The 19,052-nt window shown below is 38.9% G+C and overlaps 1 protein-coding gene across 1 annotated transcript in view; it reads left to right on the top strand.

Annotated features, from left to right (window-relative positions):
* Positions 1-19,052, top strand: part of adcy1a (adenylate cyclase 1a) — a gene marked incomplete at its 3' end in the record, with an annotated part of 58,046 nt that overhangs the window by 16,163 nt on the left and 22,831 nt on the right. The window contains 3 exon segments of the mRNA XM_036134261.1: positions 1,550-1,668; positions 9,094-9,205; positions 17,752-17,879. Of these exon segments, the coding sequence (XP_035990154.1) occupies positions 1,550-1,668; positions 9,094-9,205; positions 17,752-17,879 (359 nt within the window).

Genomic DNA, 19,052 nt, shown 5'->3' with positions numbered 1-19,052 from the left:
TCTTAAACTGAGTGTCACAAACGAATCATCTACTAAACTCAAAGCACCTGTTCACTGAGTGAACAGTCAGCCTCCTTACCTCCAAGGTCCTCTTTTCTGATGAAAGTAAAGTGTGCCTTTCATTTGGGAATCAAGGTCCAAGGGTTTGGAGGAAGACGGTTGAGGAACAGAACCCACGCTGCTTGAGGTCCAGTGTGAAATATCCACAGTCAGTCATGATTTGGGGTGTAATGTTCAGTGCAGGTGTTGGTAAACTTTGCTTTCTTAAATCCAAGATCTCCGCAACAGTCAACCAGAATGTTTTAGAGGACTTCATGATTCCTTCTGCTGAGAATCTGTATGGAGATGCAGATTTCATCTTCCAGCAGGACCTGGTCCCTGCCCATACTGCCAGAAGCACCAAAACCTGGTTTGATGCCAATGCCATCACAGTGCTTGACTGGCCAGGCAACTCGCTGGACCAAAACCCCACTGAGAATCTATGGGGTATTCTCAAGAGGAAAATGAGGGGCAGACCCAACAACAAAGAACAGCTGACAGCAAGCATCAAGAAATCTGGGCTTCCATAACTCCCAGGCAATGCCACGTTGCATCGAGGCAGTGATTAAGGCAAAGGGATCCCCAATCAAGTATTGAAGATTGACAAATTGTTTTGAAACTACCATATTTTGACTTTTTTGTTTTTGTGGGTTTTATGAGCTGGGAGGAAATTATGTAAAAATAAACACAGAAAAACTTGAAATTATTTCAATTGTGGGTCTTGAATCTAAAATCTATAAATGTTTGACTTTTTTAATATAATTATGGAAATTAAACAACTCTACCATGATATTCTCTTTTTTGGAAAGGATCTATATATATATATATATATATATATATAGTTTTTCTCATTTTTTTTAACAGAGGATAATAAATATCTGGAAAAAACACAAAAGGTTTCTTAGTGGTAAATGGCCTGTACTTGAAATGCACTTTATCTAGTCCACCCCGAAACGCTGTACACTACTTTCAGTCATTCACCAATTCACACCCTGACGGTGGTGAGCTACATTGTAGCCACATCTGCCCTGGGGCAGACTGACAGGAGCGAGGCTGCCATACAACGGTGCCACCGGGCTCTCTGACCACTGGCAGCAGGCAATGCGGTTGAAGTGTCTTGTCCAGGGAGACAATGAATGAGACGGTCGGAGTGGGAGTTTGGACCGGCAACCTGCCTGCCTGTTACAGGTCAAACTCCCTATCTCCGGCCCTAATGTCAAGCACATTGGATTTTTCTTTTTTAAATCACAAACTATTCAATATTTTAAAGTGAATTTACTGCCATCAACGAAAATAAAAGAGTCACACAAGTGTTTACATTGCTAAACGTTAATGTGCTAAAATTATTCCCCAGGAGCTCAGCAGTTAACAGTTTTTTTCTTCTCCTTTCTAAAAATAAAACCCCATATCTTCAGCGAGAGAAGGAGCCAACTCTGGGTGACTTTGTTTAATGTAGTTAAAAGTCCTAACACTGCCTCCTTTTCTGCCTTCCCCCCCCACCCCTCCTCAGGAGCGTCTACTAATGAGCCTGCTGCCCAGAAATGTTGCCATGGAGATGAAGGAGGACTTCCTGAAGCCGCCGGAGAGAATTTTTCACAAGATCTACATTCAGCGGCATGACAATGTCAGGTATGGGGGTGTCATGACAACTCAGGAGGTGTGCACAGGGATTGTTTTCATTTCAGGTGTGATACTGCACTTTATTTACCTAAGAGGCAAATCAGGCTTATCATTTACATAGACTTACTCGTGTTGCCGCTATTAAGAAAAAATACCGCACACCCTGCATCTAAACTTTCTGACAGTTTCTTTTCATAAGTTTCTGCCTCACTGTGTTGGCTCCCAAATATCATGCCATAGCTGGATTTCAGTATGCATCTTGAACCAAGCAACCGCCAGCAGGCAGAAACAGTAAGAGACCAACTGGAAAGCACTTAGCAGCGATATAAGCAGATGTTTCTCCTGATGGGGCTGAACAGGTTCAGAACCAGAAAAAAAAGTTTTCAATTACCAAAAGAACATGAGCTGCAGAGAAAAAAAGGGCCAGTTTTCTCCCAAGTGAACCAAAGTTGGTCATTACGGATTTAATGATAGTAATTACACTATGGTGGTTTTCTCAAATATGCATAAACGTCATCATATTGGAGCATTAGTATGCACAGTTTGAGTCTTCAGAATTTGACATCCACTCATCTTGGGGATGAAAGTCGTGTTTATTCTGGGTTTTTAACAATTCAGTCGAGCTGTTCTTTATACTTTTTATTGGACGGAAAACTGGAATGTCTGAGAAAAAGGACAGGATATATCCAAAGTTCATCGAATTCATGCAACAAATTTCAGGCTTTGAATGTAAAACCAGCAAAAACAAAAAAAAGAGAACATGGATGGATGGGATTTTCTTATTTTAACTGTAAAGGGTTTTTTTGAAAAGGAAATCTTTAATAAAGCCATCACTCTGTTTTCACTGTCTGTGGATCTCAATACAGCAAATGATCAAAAAAAATATTTAAAAGAAACATTCACAGAGACAGACAATAAATGCTTGACTTCCCTTTTGTTTTTAATCAGATTTTTTCAGTGCTTCCTCTGCCTCACAGTTGGCGTAGAGCGTGAGAACCTGACCTGAGTCTGAGCTGATTACATTCCAGGAAGGCAGTAAAGAGAAGAGAATAGGTGTATTAGTGCTGCACAGTGTAGTAGTCGAGTGTTAGGTAGCATATCAACAGCACTTCTGTCAAGAGGGAGTCCTCCACTCTGTCTGTCTGCTTGTAGCATTTTAGCTCTGAGTGTACATCTCCTCCGCAATCACAAGGGAGCATCGCTGAGCGAGCGGCCTCGCCGCCACGCTGGCACCCGGCCAAATATCCTGTTATTTGTTCCAGTAAGCCAGCTCCAGCTCAACTCCAGGGTTCTGCTGGAAGCTGAGGGATCAAAACATGGCTTTTTTTTTTAAATATAAATATAAGAAAAAGAAAATATATGCTTTCTGTAGCTATGCGGGTGTTACACCCACGATCAAGCTTGCTTTTGATGTGGCCCCTAGAACGTTTGATCACATGTATTTAGCTGGGCCAACCCCTCGGCTCTCGCCTCACCCACAGCACGTCAGCAAGACCTGTGGCACAAAACCCATTCAATGAAAAATCTCACAACAAAGCTCTTCAGCTGAGTGGTGGTCGTGATCCCAGCTTTGAATACAGAAGGCTCCTGCAAGTAGCAAAAAGAGCCTGCCGACATAGTCACGATGCAGGAAAGGGAACAAAAAAAGGATCGTCCACATGAAAATGCAGCTGTAACCTTAATTCTCTGTGTAAGAATCAAAACAATTTGGCATCATTGGTCTGGATGGATATGAAGTCGTGGATAACTATGATTCAGATGTGTTTGGACAAGACAGTTTCTAAAAACCTTCCCCAAAACAAGTCTAGCAGTTATGAGGCTTCGGCAATGGATAGCTTAAAGCTTAATTGATTGTTTCCTTCTGAAAAATCCTTTCACTTTAAAATCAGGACATGGTAAGCTGACCTAACCCCACATTTACATGTGAATCATAACAACAGAACGTCATTATAGAAAGTATACAACATGTTTAGGAGCTCTGACTCCAGACTGCTTTAGACTAGCAAGATGCATCTTCTTTTTGATTTAAGCCTTTTTTTAAACACCAAATATCAGATGTCTTTGTTAAAACTGTTAGTTGTTTAATTGTATTTCGCTTAACAGTTCACATCCCAAGTTAAAATATCATTTTTTTAGTTACATAGAAATGAGCATATTAACACTTTCAAAGATTTGTTACTGTAAATTTGATATACATTCTGTACAATTCAACTAAAAAGCAAAGTTGGTGAAGAAAAACAAAGCACAGCAACTTTGGTGCATAGGTGAAAACAAGTTCAAACTAAGACTTTGTTGTAGTGACATAAAGCTATTTTCATGTTTATAGATTAGTCAGTCTAACAATATATCAAAAATCACACTGAATTACTCTTTTTTTTTTTTACTTTTCCAGGGCGTGATCTCTAATACATTAAAATTCAATTCAATTCAATTCAATTCAACAGGAGCAATTATTTTTGCAGGCAACAAGAACAAATGCAGAGGAAATACACAGAATAATAAAAAAAACAAAAAACAAAACACCCCCTAAAAAAAACAACAACAACAAAACATTCATGGTATGGTATTATGCCAGAAAAGGTTTTTTGACATATTTCTGGTTCTGAGTTCTAACTTCCATTTGGGAACGAGGTCATTTTCGAACTATTGAATTAGCATCAACATTAGGTAAAAAAGAGTGCTTAATTTTGGTCCCAACTGAACTGTTTCACTGCACAAGTCAAGAGTCAAGAGTCTTTTGTTGTCATTGCGTGTTACCGTTGCAAAATTTCTCTTTGGCACTCCGGTTCACATCACACATAATGAAGGCAAACTGACAAACAAACAGGCATTGAACAAGGGTTACAGTGATTTTTTTTTGTTTAGTTTTTTTGTGCTTGTTGTACAATGATGATTTGTTTACAGCAATGTGCATTTAGATATTCTGAGATGATGGTGTGTAAGTGGGTAATTACATTGAGGTGATTGTAAAGAATGACGGGCTAGTAGCAGTGGGGGTGATTTTAAAGCGTTGGACTGCAGTCTCCCATCAGGGGGCGATTGCCCTCACAGCTCTTGGGAAGAAGCTGTTTCTAAGCTTATTTGTTTTGGCTTTGAGGCTTCTGAAGCGTTTACTTGATGGGAGAGGGGCACACAGCGCATTGCCTAGGTGTGTGTGTGTGTGTGTGTGTGGGGGGGGGGGGATCAGTGGAGATGCGTCTGGCCCTTTTTTGGACTCTTTCTGCATAAATTGAGTCTAGATCCTGCAGACGGCATCCCACAATCCCCTGCGCTGTTCTCACGTTCCGTGCTAAGTCCTTCCTCTCCTGAACTGTGCAGCTCCCATACCGTACATAAAACACTCTCTATGGTAGCTCTATAGAATTTCTTTAGCCGTTTAGTGGGAAGTCCAGACCTTTTCAGTTTCTTGAGGAAGAAAAGCCGTTGTTGAGCCTTATTCACCAGATTGAAGGTGTTCGCAGTCCAGGAGAGGTCGGAGGAGATGTGAATGCCCAGGAAGCTAATGCTGTCCACACCCTCCACCACCTCCACCTGTATGTATAGAGGAGCTTGTTTAGTCCTCCTGGACCTACTGTAGTCTATCATTATCTCCTTGGTCTTACTGGTGTTAAGGTTCATGTTGTTCCGGGAGCATCACTGGGTGATATTGCTTACATCATCCCTGTAGTGGGAATTTTCACATTTTGTCAAAATTAGCTGGAGACAACTTCGGTACTGCACTTCATATAGATGTACAGACTGGCCCTCTGATCTTTTGGATATTTTTCAGAAAAGAAGTTAGCAAATTCATTGCATATCCTGGGTAGCAGGTCATTAAAACCAATTTAAAAATTTGATTTGCACTTAGGAAGCCAGTAAACATAGTTTGTACTGGGCTCTTTGCCTGGAGAGTCAAATATTGAAGAGCCAAATTCGCTCAGAAACATCTTTTTACATTTTAGTGAATCATTAAACAAAGTGGCCACTCCACCTTTCCTTTGCTGTCTGCTCTCACAAAGAAAATTGTAGTTTGAAGGTGTTGACTATCAGAATAGTTACCTCATTAAATTCATGTTACCATGTTTCTGTTAAAAACATATCAAGATTATTGTCAGTAGTCATTGAATCGTGAAGTCATTGATTAAAATGATTTCTAATAGAGTTATCACTTGGGCCCAGTGTGTATCACAGTGAAGTGATCTGAAGGTCACGAGTTCATCATCTTTGATATATGGAGGAAATAGATTAGGAGATTGTGTGGCTTTTGAAAAATGCCGGTTTATTACCAGTGTCTGGGCAGGAGGATGGTTGTGTGGAGAAGATGTAAGAATTACACAGGGTGTTAGTTGGATCCCAGTCTTAAAGACCTCTTTCATGTTGTTTGTGAAATCTAGGAAAGGGACATCTGGCCTAAGTGGGGAGAGAGAGGAGGTGGGTGCAGTCTGGGCTGGGATCTGGGGGGAGGGGGGTTTCTTTTCCCCCTGAAAATATAGAAGTTGTGACTGAAAGGTGACAGATCTTTTATTGCATATTTTTTGGTCAGTTGTTAAGCATCAGAGCTCTTGACAAAAATCTCATCTCCACAGTAAATGGGCATGATAGGTCCAGCCGAACCAAAATAAACATGGCAGCGCAGGAGGCTGCATGCTTGGCTGCTGCTATCCCATCTGTTTTGTCAAAATCCACAATTTCATCTTTGAAAGAAGAACAGCAAGAAGTGCCTTGACTTGCTTACCTTGTTGGGGTTCATCATGACGCCTGCTGCTTACATTTTAACCGGATACCGTGATTTACTGAAACCAGCCTTTGGAAGGTGGGCACTATGTGTCGCTTCCCCCAATCAGCTCGGAGAGCTCTGCTGAATGTCTCTCTTTGCAGGGGAGTTCATTCTCAAAAGACAGGCTCACATTCAAGTTTTACACATTAAATCAACTAATAATTCAGAGTAAAATGTGATATTTATTATTATTGGAGCAATAAGTGAAATTTCATTATTTTAGATAGAACTATAAGAACTAAATGTATCTTTTCAGATGGAGTATGGTATGACATCACACACCATCTCTCTCTGTTGTTCTCAAGTCTTGTTTACAAAGCCAAGCCGGCCACCCGTACATACATCCATGTAAATGTGAACAGCTGCCACTCAGGGCTTAGCCAACTCCCTGCCCATAAAATGCCACCGTCAGAGCAGTCTAGCGTATGAGTAAAATAGTAAAAAGCACGTCCAGCAGATCGAAACATTCTCTTGCTAACGGCATTAAAAAGTTATGAGTTACTTACTTCTTTACTAGCTGTGTTTCTCTGAAAGATAATGCTGTTTGGGTGTGTATTTAACCTTTGCAAATATGCACATACAAGGTGACAGGTAAGAAGCGCAGGGGAAAAGGGGCGTTGCAGCTTGAGTGGAGGCAGAGAGAGGCGTGGCTTGTCACACATCTTGTTTTGGTCTACAGACAGTGCTCAACAACCCACCTAGTGGGGAAAATCCACTTGATGCTCCTTTAAAGCTTTGTGGATGTATAAATAAAACAAAATTAGACTATTAACTTTAATATAAATTAAAATCTTTAATTTCTTTGGTTTTATGAGGAGGATTTCACACATGCTGGCAGCTATCATGTAAACATAGAGACGACAACAATGAGCAATGTTGTAAAAAAAATAAATAAAAATAAAAAAATAAGACTTACTAACACTGGGTTACATGATTATTTTGAATAAAGCTACAGACCCATTCAATAAATGTGTTCACTTTTAAAAAGTTAATTTATTACTCAAATCACTAAGCAAGACTGATGTTTCTGTCAATTATGACAATTCCACTTACAGTTAATGAAAACACATTTAAGAATAGATGTGGACTTAATTAAAAGTATGCTTAATACCTGCTTAAAGGTTGCTTTTTATAATGGACTGGCAAATAAGCTTAATCATGCGACATACTGGGATTTTTTTTATTTGAATTTATCCAACAAAGTGTTTCAAAAAGATCAAGAAAAAAATTGTCAAGTCTAAAATGTTTGTGTGCATTACAGTTTTAAAACAATGTTTGACTCAATTCTACTATTCGTTTTTATTTGTTGTCAGCAGTCACATCTGTACTTGGTAATATTTGCCCACTTTACCTTACAGCAGTATCAGATTGTGAGCACATGTCTTGTCCACAAGCCTCTTTAGGCAACCGCATGGATTTCCTGTCTGATTTAGGAATGCCAATATCAAAAGGTTAATTCTCTTTTGGTAAAGCCATTCTTTGTTGATTTTGGATTTATGCCCAAACTCAGTGCCATGCTAAACACAGAAACTCATCTTAATCTAAGTTTTTGGGTCAATGCCAACTGAGATTGGGCAGTGTGCATAATATCACCCCAGTTCTATCTGAAGAAATGTAACCCAACAGCACAGTGCTGCCACTACTCTCCATATTGTGGAAATTGTGTTCTTTTGTTTTTGCGAAAATCATTCCTTTTGTAATTGTGGCACAAAAATTCCAGTTCGGTTTGATCAGACATAACACACTCTTCAGCTAGGTTTGGGGAGATTCAAGCCAAATCTAGATGTTTTCTTTTGAAGCAAAAGCTCCTCAGTCTGGACGTGTGCATGTGGCAGTTTACTGTCTTTTCCACAACACAACCAGTACTTGTTTGAAATGATTTCTACAACGCACAAGACTAACATTGAACACTGTTTATTGTTTCTAATAAGTTACTTCATTAAAATGTACACAATAGCTTTCTGCAATTATCCTGTTAAAACCAGTGTTAGAAAAGGTTGTAAGGTCTCAAAATGGATCCATTAACTAAATTATGTCACACTGGTGATAAAAGAACACAAATGAAATATGAAATTAACCTACCACAGAGTCAAGTCAGCATGTGCACTTCATATGGATGACGTCAAGTACTTCTCTGTGTTTCTCTGGATCATGTGTCTCAGAACTTGAGAGTCAATTATCATGATTAAGCTAAATCCTGCTCAAGCTTTGATGCATGTTCCTCTGAGAGCAGTGAGTTTCCACCGAGTCAATAAGATCCATAACACCTTGTTTTGCTGCCATCTGGGCTGCCTCTGAGCAAATGAATGAGGAGCTAAGTGGTTTTCAACACCTTCCCCATGCACTACTTCAGTTAGCCAGCAGCAGGCAATTCAGTTCCGTAATTGATTTAGTAGCTGGCCTAAAAGACGCCTTCACTTATCAGGGATTGGATTATAGCACTTGCTGTTTGCTTCATTGCTGATCACTGTTAGCCAATTACTCTTCCCCTCCTTGGACTCAAACACACAATTATTTCTGAAGCAAAACACAGCACAGAAGCACATGGCTCTAACTGTATCTCTTTAGTATTTTTTTTAAATTAAAATAAGAGGCACATAAATTGGTTTGAAGCAACAGAAGAGAAGCGATCAATTCTTCACCGCAGATTAAAATGTCTTCTTGTTTATTCCCTCCAGCATCCTGTTTGCAGACATTGTGGGATTCACCAGCTTGGCTTCTCAGTGCACTGCTCAGGAGCTGGTCAAGCTGCTCAACGAACTCTTTGGGAAGTTTGATGAACTGGCGACGGTAAGTTTTCTTGACTATCCTACACGAATAAATCATCTGACTTCAAATGACAAAGAGAACACAAAGAAATTGGAACAAGTGGGAGAACAGATGCAACTATAACTGTCCCAGCCAAGTTTTTGTCTACATGAAACTGGGCATCCACACATAATGAGACAAAATCTGATACCCCAAAAAAGTTAATAAGTTTTATATCATTTTAATTTCACTGAAAAAGCATGCATACCCTTTAAATCTTTTTTACAGTTTTGGCACATTATCAAGACAAACATTATGGGTACTGATAGACCAGTATCTATCAGTAATTGGAAAGTAGAAGGGGGGAAAAATAGACGGTTTTCAACTATTTTTTTGCCAACTTTTCATAAAGCCAAGTGTATTACAAAGTACTTTACAGAGGTAAAAAAAACAACCAGAAAGACAGACTTAAAACCACTAGAGAAACATACTGTATCAATAATGACCCAATTAAGGAAACAGAGATAAACACAATTAACAGTACTGATAATAAAAATTGTAGGAGGAAGATAAATCAAACGATTGTAGTAACTGTGGTTTAGAGGAAGCAGAGAACCACTGAATTTATATTTATATTTATATATATATTTAAATATATATACATACATACATTTTCTGACCCGCTTAATCCCTCATAGGGCTGCGGGGGTTGCTGGTGCCCAGCGTTCACTGGGTGACAGTCAATAAAAACATAATATTGCATAATACTATCAATAAAATATAAATAAATAATGGAAAAGCCGCTTTATCTGTTAAGAACCAAGACTGAAATATTTCATTTAATGTTGCATAACAGTAATGTGAGCATGTACACATTACTAAGTAATGCTAATATGATTTGTTTACATCCCTTGATTGGCTAGTGTCCCACAAGATTTTTAAACACAGAATTAGAAATAACTTTTAGGATTCTGGTCACATGCTGTCTATGCTGATACATCAGTTTTAGAAAACATTAGTAAATATATATATATATATATATATATATATATATATATATATATATATATATATATATATATATATATATATATATATATATATATATATATATATAGATAGATAGATAGATAGATATAGATATATATAACTTCTAATTGCACAACCTAACTCAGATTCAGACAGTTTACCACTTCTACTTGTACTTTACCATGTGTTGCTCACACTCTAAACACTAGATGGTCTAAAAGCACTTCAAATAGTATCCCTAGTATGAGAGGCATACGTATCAACCAACATTTCTGGTATACATCACCTTGGCTGTGTTTAGACCGAACAGGTCTGGCTAATTAATGTCACTCGTCCATAAGCGGTAAAATAAAAATCCAGCCAATGCAGATACTTTAAAGTTGGTGGGATTTGAGCTTTCTTTATGTTCCTCATCAGCATTCCTGGCTACAGTGTTCCTTAGTTCCTTCAGGAAAACCAGGAAACAAGTTTAAAAACCTTAAACTTAAGTCTTTGCATAGGATACAAGAACATTTTCGTCATTGTGTTTGTCCACTTTTTAACACTGACTATAAGTGTTAAAAAAGTTTCTTCTCCAAGTTCTGTTAAGGAAATATGTCACTGAGCCATTCTGCTCAGCCCACAGCCATGGAGGCAGCTAGTGAGTTTGTGTTACAGTGAGCTCGTCATCTCCAAGAAAACTGAATGCATTATAGAGTACTGGAATTCACTTATTATACCAAGCCATATATGCATTGATCCAAATTATGAAAGTAAGACTAGAGAAGCTTGACTGACTCTGAGGAGGAGGAAGAGGAGGAAATGAACAAGGTCAAGAAGTGGAGACAAGAAGGCTGACTTTTAAACAGAGAAGAGAGGAGGGCTGTGGAGGTGGATTATTTAAGTGTGAGTCTGTGAATATGTCTGTGTGTGATAAGGCACAACTGAGGCTACGGTTAACGTGCATGAGAGCATGCGCTGTACATCAGTAAGCCAATGCATCGTTGTTCTCCGGGAAAGAAGATTAGGTGAGAGATAGGTTGTCTGCTGGCAGACCACTATAATCACATTAATTCTGCATGAGCCACACACATTCCTCTTTTGGTCACCTCAAAGGACATTTCATCGACTTACATACATTAAACCTCACAACGCCTTCTCAACTGATACCATCCATCCACATATTTTCTAAAGAAGCCTGGTCTTGGTCATATCCGCAGGCTGGAATCTATCCCTGCTGTGATTGGAGGCGGATTACTCTCTTGACAGGTCGCTAGTCCATTACAGGCTGCTACTATCCTTAAGCAAGTATTCACACAATTCCAATGAAATGACTCGAAACACATCTTTACCTGGGTTTGCTTTTGTCATTATGAAAGGACATTTTTTTCATTGACTTTGGTCCGGAGGAGAACATTTATGATAGACCTCAGTCTGAGAAGATACTGCGAGTCCCTTATAGATTGGTCCAGAAGTCCAGATCCTTGTGACTGTGTGGATTATATGAGCCTATTATGGATACATCGTCATAAAACTGTGACTAAAAAGGTGACAAAGACATGACAATCATGACTTTTGAACTGGAGAATTAAATGTTGTCAATACTTTTTGATAACCTTCAACGCTTCAGTTTAGTGCAGAAGCGAAGCTCCAAAAAAGATGCTAACTTTGTCGTTGATACTGGCTACCAGTTAGCAAATTGCAATGTTCTCGCAGTTCTTCCAGATTGTTTGCGTGATGTATGCCACTCTTTCGGTTTTCTACCAGGTACCCAAAATGGTACCAGACAAACAATGCGAACAAGGCGGAGGCAACCTAAGAACTACTTCCATTCTTACTTCAAAATAAGAGTCCCAAACATAGATGCAACAGTATGGTTTTAAATACCCTCATTAAATCTGCTGTAAGAGATTAGCTGAAATCTCTTACAAGTATGTGTAAGAAGAATGCGCTTCCCATGATCCCTCTTCATCTGCCATCATTCCTGCTGTGCAACAGGATTATTTTCATAAATACAAATCCTTCATTTTGTAACAGATTTACTGCAGTGAGTGCAATGTACAGCTGCAAACAGGTCTTCTGGCAAGTTATAGCCACAACTTGTTTACTTTGTTATCAGTGCATGACTATGCTAAATAGTCATGCACTGGTAACAAATATGCTAAAACATATTTCACCATGTCAAACTCAGACGAATCTGCATAGCCCGATCAATGATGTGTGGCTATGTTTAACCCTAATATAATTTTCACAACCATACCATTGGAAAGGTCTCTGGAGGGATATGACACAAATAATCAGAGTGTCTCATAACAGCACACAAAGCATATGGCAGATGCAGGTTACACAAGAAGAAAGAATAAACAAAACTCTACAGTTCTGAAATTCAACATCGGCTGCTTCCTTCTGTGCTCCATGCTCATCATGTTGTCATGAGCAGTAACGCTTGCAACCTATTTAACAGCAGGACTATTCTTCTGCTAATACCTATTGAACAGAGGGATGTTTTCTCAGTAGTGAAGATTACTGTTTGAGGTAAGAAAAACAATAAAAGTCGAGCATCAAAAGTGGCAGTAAAATGAAATAAAAAACGCCACCTGTGTTTACGAGAACACCAGAACTGGGTTGAGAAATTACAATCACAGCGATGAATTTAGTCTGTTACGGTGCTGGTTAGATATCTTTATGTTCTTTTTGGGTCATATTGTTTAAGCCCTTCCATTATGTTTTTTTTTTTTTTACGCCATAGTATTCGGTCATAGAGCTCTGTTTTACTAGCCTCGTGAGACCATCCTGATCTCGCGAGCTTTCAAGGTTTCACTCGCAGATCAGTCTGGCTACTCTCCGTTAAAGAAAATTTGGAGCCGTTCACCAAACGAACGTCCAATCAGCGTTGGCTTTGAGGCGGGTTGAGGTGTGACGCAACGAGAAACGCGACAGTTCAGTCTAAAGAACATGGCGGCTTCAGCCGATGAAACTAGCGTTAGCGCGGCTATCGAGCAAGTTTTATCGGCATTACAGAGTATTTCTTTGCTGAGCTAACGAGCCTTTACCTGCAGCAGCAAGAGTAGCTTGGCTTGTGGTTGTGTTTTCTGATTGGTTTATTTGGCCCGTCTATCACCAACATAGGCCAATCAGCTAACCAGTATTTTCGCCCCTTCCCAAAATTACTTCAACGGAAGGTTTCCAGATGGATATGCGGAGCAAATCTATCTGGCGGAGTCAGGTTACTGTTTTACTGAGATTGTGAATCCGCAGTTTTTATTTCTCAGGATTTTGTAGTCCAAGCTGAAGGATGTTGAATCTACAAGAGCATAATTGTTAGTCCCCCAGGATCCTACAGAAATGGACAAACAGGGTGGAAAATTAGTTGCTCTCAGACGCACCTCAAAACAGGGGTAAAAATGGAGAACTTGGGGGTAAATGAATGAGGAATACAGACCCAAGCATTGCAGTTCCACTTTATATTGAGTACACCTGGATGATTTCATTATGAAAAGGAAGAATGGATAAACATGATATGTCCCCTTTAAGTTGCACTACTTTCCACCTTTGGGGCTCTCTACCAATGTCATTTCCATCATTTAAAACCACATTCAAAACCTATATTTTTAGACTAGGGTATTCCTGTGTGACTCTGTTTCCTCTTTATTACATTTAGAAGTACATTGCTTTTTGGCTTTCTTTACAATTTACTAGTTTAATCTATATTTGCTCGGTGTACTGGTGCATGTGCTCAAATATTACTTTTGTTATACAGCTCAAGCGACATCATAAGCAAAAATGCTCACTGAGAACACTCCCCTCACCACTCAGTGTGCCACATGCGTGACCTCTCCTGCCACAAGGCCAGAAGATCTCATCAGACAGTTTACTCTGATTTTCTAACAGGCATGCACACGCACAAAGTCACATGATCAGCAGGATAATCCCCGTTGAGTTAATTCTCTATTGCCACAAACAGTCAAGGCTTAACGCTGGAAGATCGACTAAGGGGGCAGAAAGTGCAAAATATAAGGCTATGTGTGATTCACTATCACTGCTCTAATGCTCTGCAAGCCCATATTATGGACATCTTGTGATGAGGATATATTGCGACCATGTGTGCAGCAGCTGCATCCTAATTGAGATTTATACTCGGCCGCGTTAGCCAGAGAGAAATTTGCTTTGAAACCAGCTCTGTCACAGCTGCTGAGCCTGACTGGTGTACGCTACACGACACATTTGTTCCCTGAGGGGTTCAAACTAAACTTAACCAACGTCGATACAAACCTAAACAAAACCTTGAACCAGGTGACAGGCCTCTAAATCAGCTGGTTTAAACTCTCAAACTCCCCCCTGAAAGCAAACAATGATGCTGTTCTCCTGAGACGTATATCTTTCTGTCAGCTGATGATTCCGCTCTCGTTTCTTCTCACACAGATGCACAAATATGCACACACAAACACACACTTCTGTTCCTTGGGCAGGGATAATCATCCACGTTCTGAATTCTCATATCCTCCCACGCCAGAATCTTTCTGCTCCCGTGAGCAGAAAACCAGAGCACCCCATCTTTTCTCTTCTCATCTCTGCCTCTTTCCCTGCAGTTGTCATGAAACCTCCCTATCTCTGCGTGCATGTGGGTGTCTGTGTGCACGTGTGTGTGTGTGTGTTTGTCACTCACAGGCTGCCTGCAGGGCAAGCTTTGTAGGGTTTGCCATCATTATGTCTGATAACTGAGTGATACAGTTGCCAAAAGGAAACCCTCCGCGCACACAACCAAATTGAAGTACAGTGTGGTACAAGGCGTTCGCATGTAAGAATGCGGCAGTTCGTGTTTTCTTGACTGGTAATGTGCTGCTAAGGTGTGAGTTTATTTTTGTACGTGTTCCCACTCCAACAGCCCTGCACACAATGTGCACTGTGACAAATGGAAGGATCTGTCGGGGGAACGTGTGGGCGGGATTCTACTTCAAGAGCATGTCGGAGCAATTAGAGTTGGCCCCAACAACAAACGCGCAAATGGTTTCACAAGCAACATTTCTGATTTACATGATCAGGGGTGCAGCTGCAGCTCGCAGACTGCGTCAGTCAGGTGGCAGGAGTTAATGTTCGCTAGTGTTGAAGATTTATATGACAAATGGAGAAACCGTCACAAATCATTATAAATTTACCCGAATGGTTTTCTCACCAGAGTAACACACTTGAGCCATGCAGTTGTGATGTTAGTCAACTGTCTTTTTAGGAGCTTATTGGGTCAAAAAGAGATCTTTGTATTGTAATTTTTTTTTTATATCTAGAGCTTTGGTTCCCAAAGCTGGGACCTGGACTTGACCTATGGTCTTAAGATACTCTTTAGAACTTAAAGTAGATAAAATAAATGAAATTGGTACCGCATATGCAAATGAGAAAAAAACAAATATTGCAATATAGCTAATACATTGGCTACTGATGTAGTTTGTGATCGTACTGATTATCAATATCACTGACTAAATTAGCATTTAAGTAACTCCCACTACTCCTGTTGTTTGTAAAGCACTGTTTTGGGTACCCAGTAAGAAAAAAAATCTGAAATTAGGAAAAGACAGAAACCATTGTCACATGCTGCATCTGGCATTAGTATCTTAATTTTGCTGATTACTGTTAGTGAAATCTCAAATATTGGTCAAACTTGTGATTTATTAACACACCATTTTGGATAGGGGACATCTTTTTCATTTTTTTTCAGAAACAAAAATAAGTCCCATTTCTCTTTTTTTCTGGCATCAGCAACAACTTTGGTGGGGTCTTGCTCTACAACTGCTGTACTTAGAGTATCTGAAGTATTTTTACTATAAGTAGTGATGCAGTTTTTGATTCTTCAAATTACTAACATTTTGAAAACAAAGTATTTGGTGTTCTTAATTGTATTAAAAGTATCAGTAAAACTCAAAAAGCAATGCTTTTGAAATAATATAGAAACAACTCCTTTAGCATTACGTATTAAACATTTGTGCTGCAATGCCAAAAGCACTTATATATAAAAAATAATTGTTTTTTCTCCCTGATTTAGCCTCCATCACATAAATCCTACATAATGTACCTCTAATATGAGCAAAACATTTCAATTCCGTTTTCAGTTTTTGTCCCGTTAATTTCAGTTCACATGAGCGTTTATTCACTGATTAAAAAACCTAACAAAAATATACCTTCTCTCATTCTCCTGAAACCAGTATTTCAGGAGAATGAGAGAACAGCAGATAACCAATGCAATAATTACTAATTTACAATATTCACCTGCTTAAAGTACTGGACAGAAGTTTAAACTTATATTAACCCATCCTTTCTCCTGCAACAATACCCCTTAAACATAAAGAAAATAATACTTAATTTCTTATAAAATTTGTAATCTTAAACAAATATTTTAAAAAGTGAAGAGCAGTATCATATACTGTCTCATCTTGAGACCTAAGCATATCTTAATACCCAGAAAAGATCTGGGTTTATTCAAACTTCATTAGATTTGTCAACCAAATGAAAGCACGACACTGGGATGCTGATGAGACTGTAATGTTTAGGCTACACGTAGCTCTTTTAAGACTCAACTCAAATTTATAAAATCAATATGTAGCCTTGGATAAAATGGAAATATAGCAGTCTATCGTGAAGGCTTTGTGTGGTGCAAATGTTTTCATTCAAGTTTAGAGCTTATTTAGACAGGCAAAAACACCTATAGTCACTAAACATATAAAAATCTGTTAGAAGTCCAAAAGTTTTTTGCATGATTTATAATCCAAAGTCTATAAAACCTCCAGAAACTACAGGAAGCTTGAACTGCAGCTAAGACGCAGCACAATTTGTGATTTAAATATCAACTATTATCAACTTCCGTTTAGGTTAGTCAAACTGCAGTTACAGTTTTACTGTTTAAGTAAAAAAAATATTCCATTTGCTCATATAAGATGAAAAGACGGTAAAGAATAGTGATAAATAACCAGATATAATTATGTTTAAACCTTGTTTTTCCCTTCAGAAGTTCCTTGTACTCTGCAATAACGACAAAGCATCATAACTTAATTATAGTGTGTTTGCTTTATAGAAATAACAGCTAACTTCATCTGCGTTTTAAGGAAACAGCAAGCCACATGGGCTATGCATTGGCAACGACATGCCTCCTGGGTGTAATTAGAGATTAGTTGATGTTTTTGAAAGAAAATCACAATTGCTGAGTACCAATCATGATTCCAGCAGAAGTGTCGATGACCACAGTAAACAGGATGCAGCTGGCTTCAGTAACACAGTAATGAGGCTGTGCAGAGAAGATGTCTCTGGGACATTCGGAAAAACAGAGCTAAAATTGTACGATAACAGTAATTAAATGATAATATGTAACTACAACTGGTTCATGGAAATCTAGTGTAGTGGCATCATTTGATTTGTGCAACTTGGGTAACTCACCTTATAAGGAAGTTAGCTATGTTTTTCAGAGTTGATAAATTCGATCCTAATCTTAAAATGGCTTTTTGATGTCTTTTGGCTAAATTTGTCTGTTCCAACAGGTGAACTAAATGCAGCGTGTGGTTAACTTGTCACTTTTACTTTTCTTTGTTTGTTTTCAGGAGAATCATTGCAGGCGGATAAAAATTTTGGGGGACTGTTACTATTGTGTGTCGGGACTAACACAACCCAAGGCAGACCATGCCCACTGCTGTGTGGAGATGGGATTGGATATGATCGATACAATCGCGTAAGTAACTCACACGTACAAGTGGTGACAAACACTTCCCGCAAAGAGCCGCATAACAGCACAGCGGGTGTAATTTTAGGGATAATTATTAAATCTTCTTCGAAGTGAAACCATTTGTTGTACTTTTGACTTTTACTCTTATTTTTAATGGTTGAATTGTTTCAATTGAATCATTTCAACTCGTTTAATTTAATTTCTCCATTAGACACATTTACTGTTGTAGCTTGCTGCCAAAATTAGTTTTAATACAACATTACAGTAAAAAAACAGTCATATGTGGTGTGTGGATATAGCATCAAGTTTCATCAGAGATTTCCTTTCATCAGCCATCATGCACAGCAGAGTGACAACTCATGCTAACTGAAGGACAAGGGAGAGTGTCACCAAAACACAGAAACACTATAAAGCAGACGTTGAAGAAAGTAAATAAGTGGACATCAACCCACCTTCTCTTTCAAGCAGGGTGACACAAATAAACGGCACCTTTACCTCGATTTCTCAAGCGAACATTCACCTGACATGTTTTTCCCTGCTGCTTTGCAGGAATGGTTTATCTCGGAAGGCAGACTTTTTCTGTGCATAATCATCCATTAGTGTGTGTGTGTGTGTGTGTGTGTGTGTGTGTGTGTGTGTGTGTGTGTGTGTGTGTGTGTGTGTGTGTGTGTGTGTGTGGGTAAGACATCCCTCCTTCAACATGATCTGCACGTTTGCTTTTTTTATACCTTCTGCATACATATAGTCAAACCCACCATTTTTCAAGCCTTTGCTGCGCTTCAATTGCTTCGTCAGCTCAACATCGCATTAAAGTGACAGATCTCCAGCTGTCAAAGGAGAGCCTTGTGAGGTAGTTTACATGGAAAGAAAAGGCTTTGGCAGCTGGTTGGTGCTATTCTGTAAAAGAGTTGTTTGAATAAATCAAATGAAAGTCTCGATTTATTTAATAATAGTGCCGTTCTCAGAGAAACTAGGACATATGCATGCTGTGTTGTAGGATACCCCTCAGCATATGGGACTTTTCACCATGTTAAAATTTTTTGTTAATGTTAGTTTTTCCAATCTTATTTTAATTCATAAATAGTCATATGATATCTTATTTATTTATTTATTTAAGTTTTCAGTGGAAATTAAAATGACAGAAACTGTTTTATGTTTTATATGACCCCATATGTATGT

This window comes from Fundulus heteroclitus, unplaced genomic scaffold, assembly GCF_011125445.2.
Source record: "Fundulus heteroclitus isolate FHET01 unplaced genomic scaffold, MU-UCD_Fhet_4.1 scaffold_78, whole genome shotgun sequence".
Lineage (NCBI taxonomy): Eukaryota > Metazoa > Chordata > Actinopteri > Cyprinodontiformes > Fundulidae > Fundulus > Fundulus heteroclitus.
This window is presented reverse-complemented; position numbering and strand designations above follow the sequence as displayed.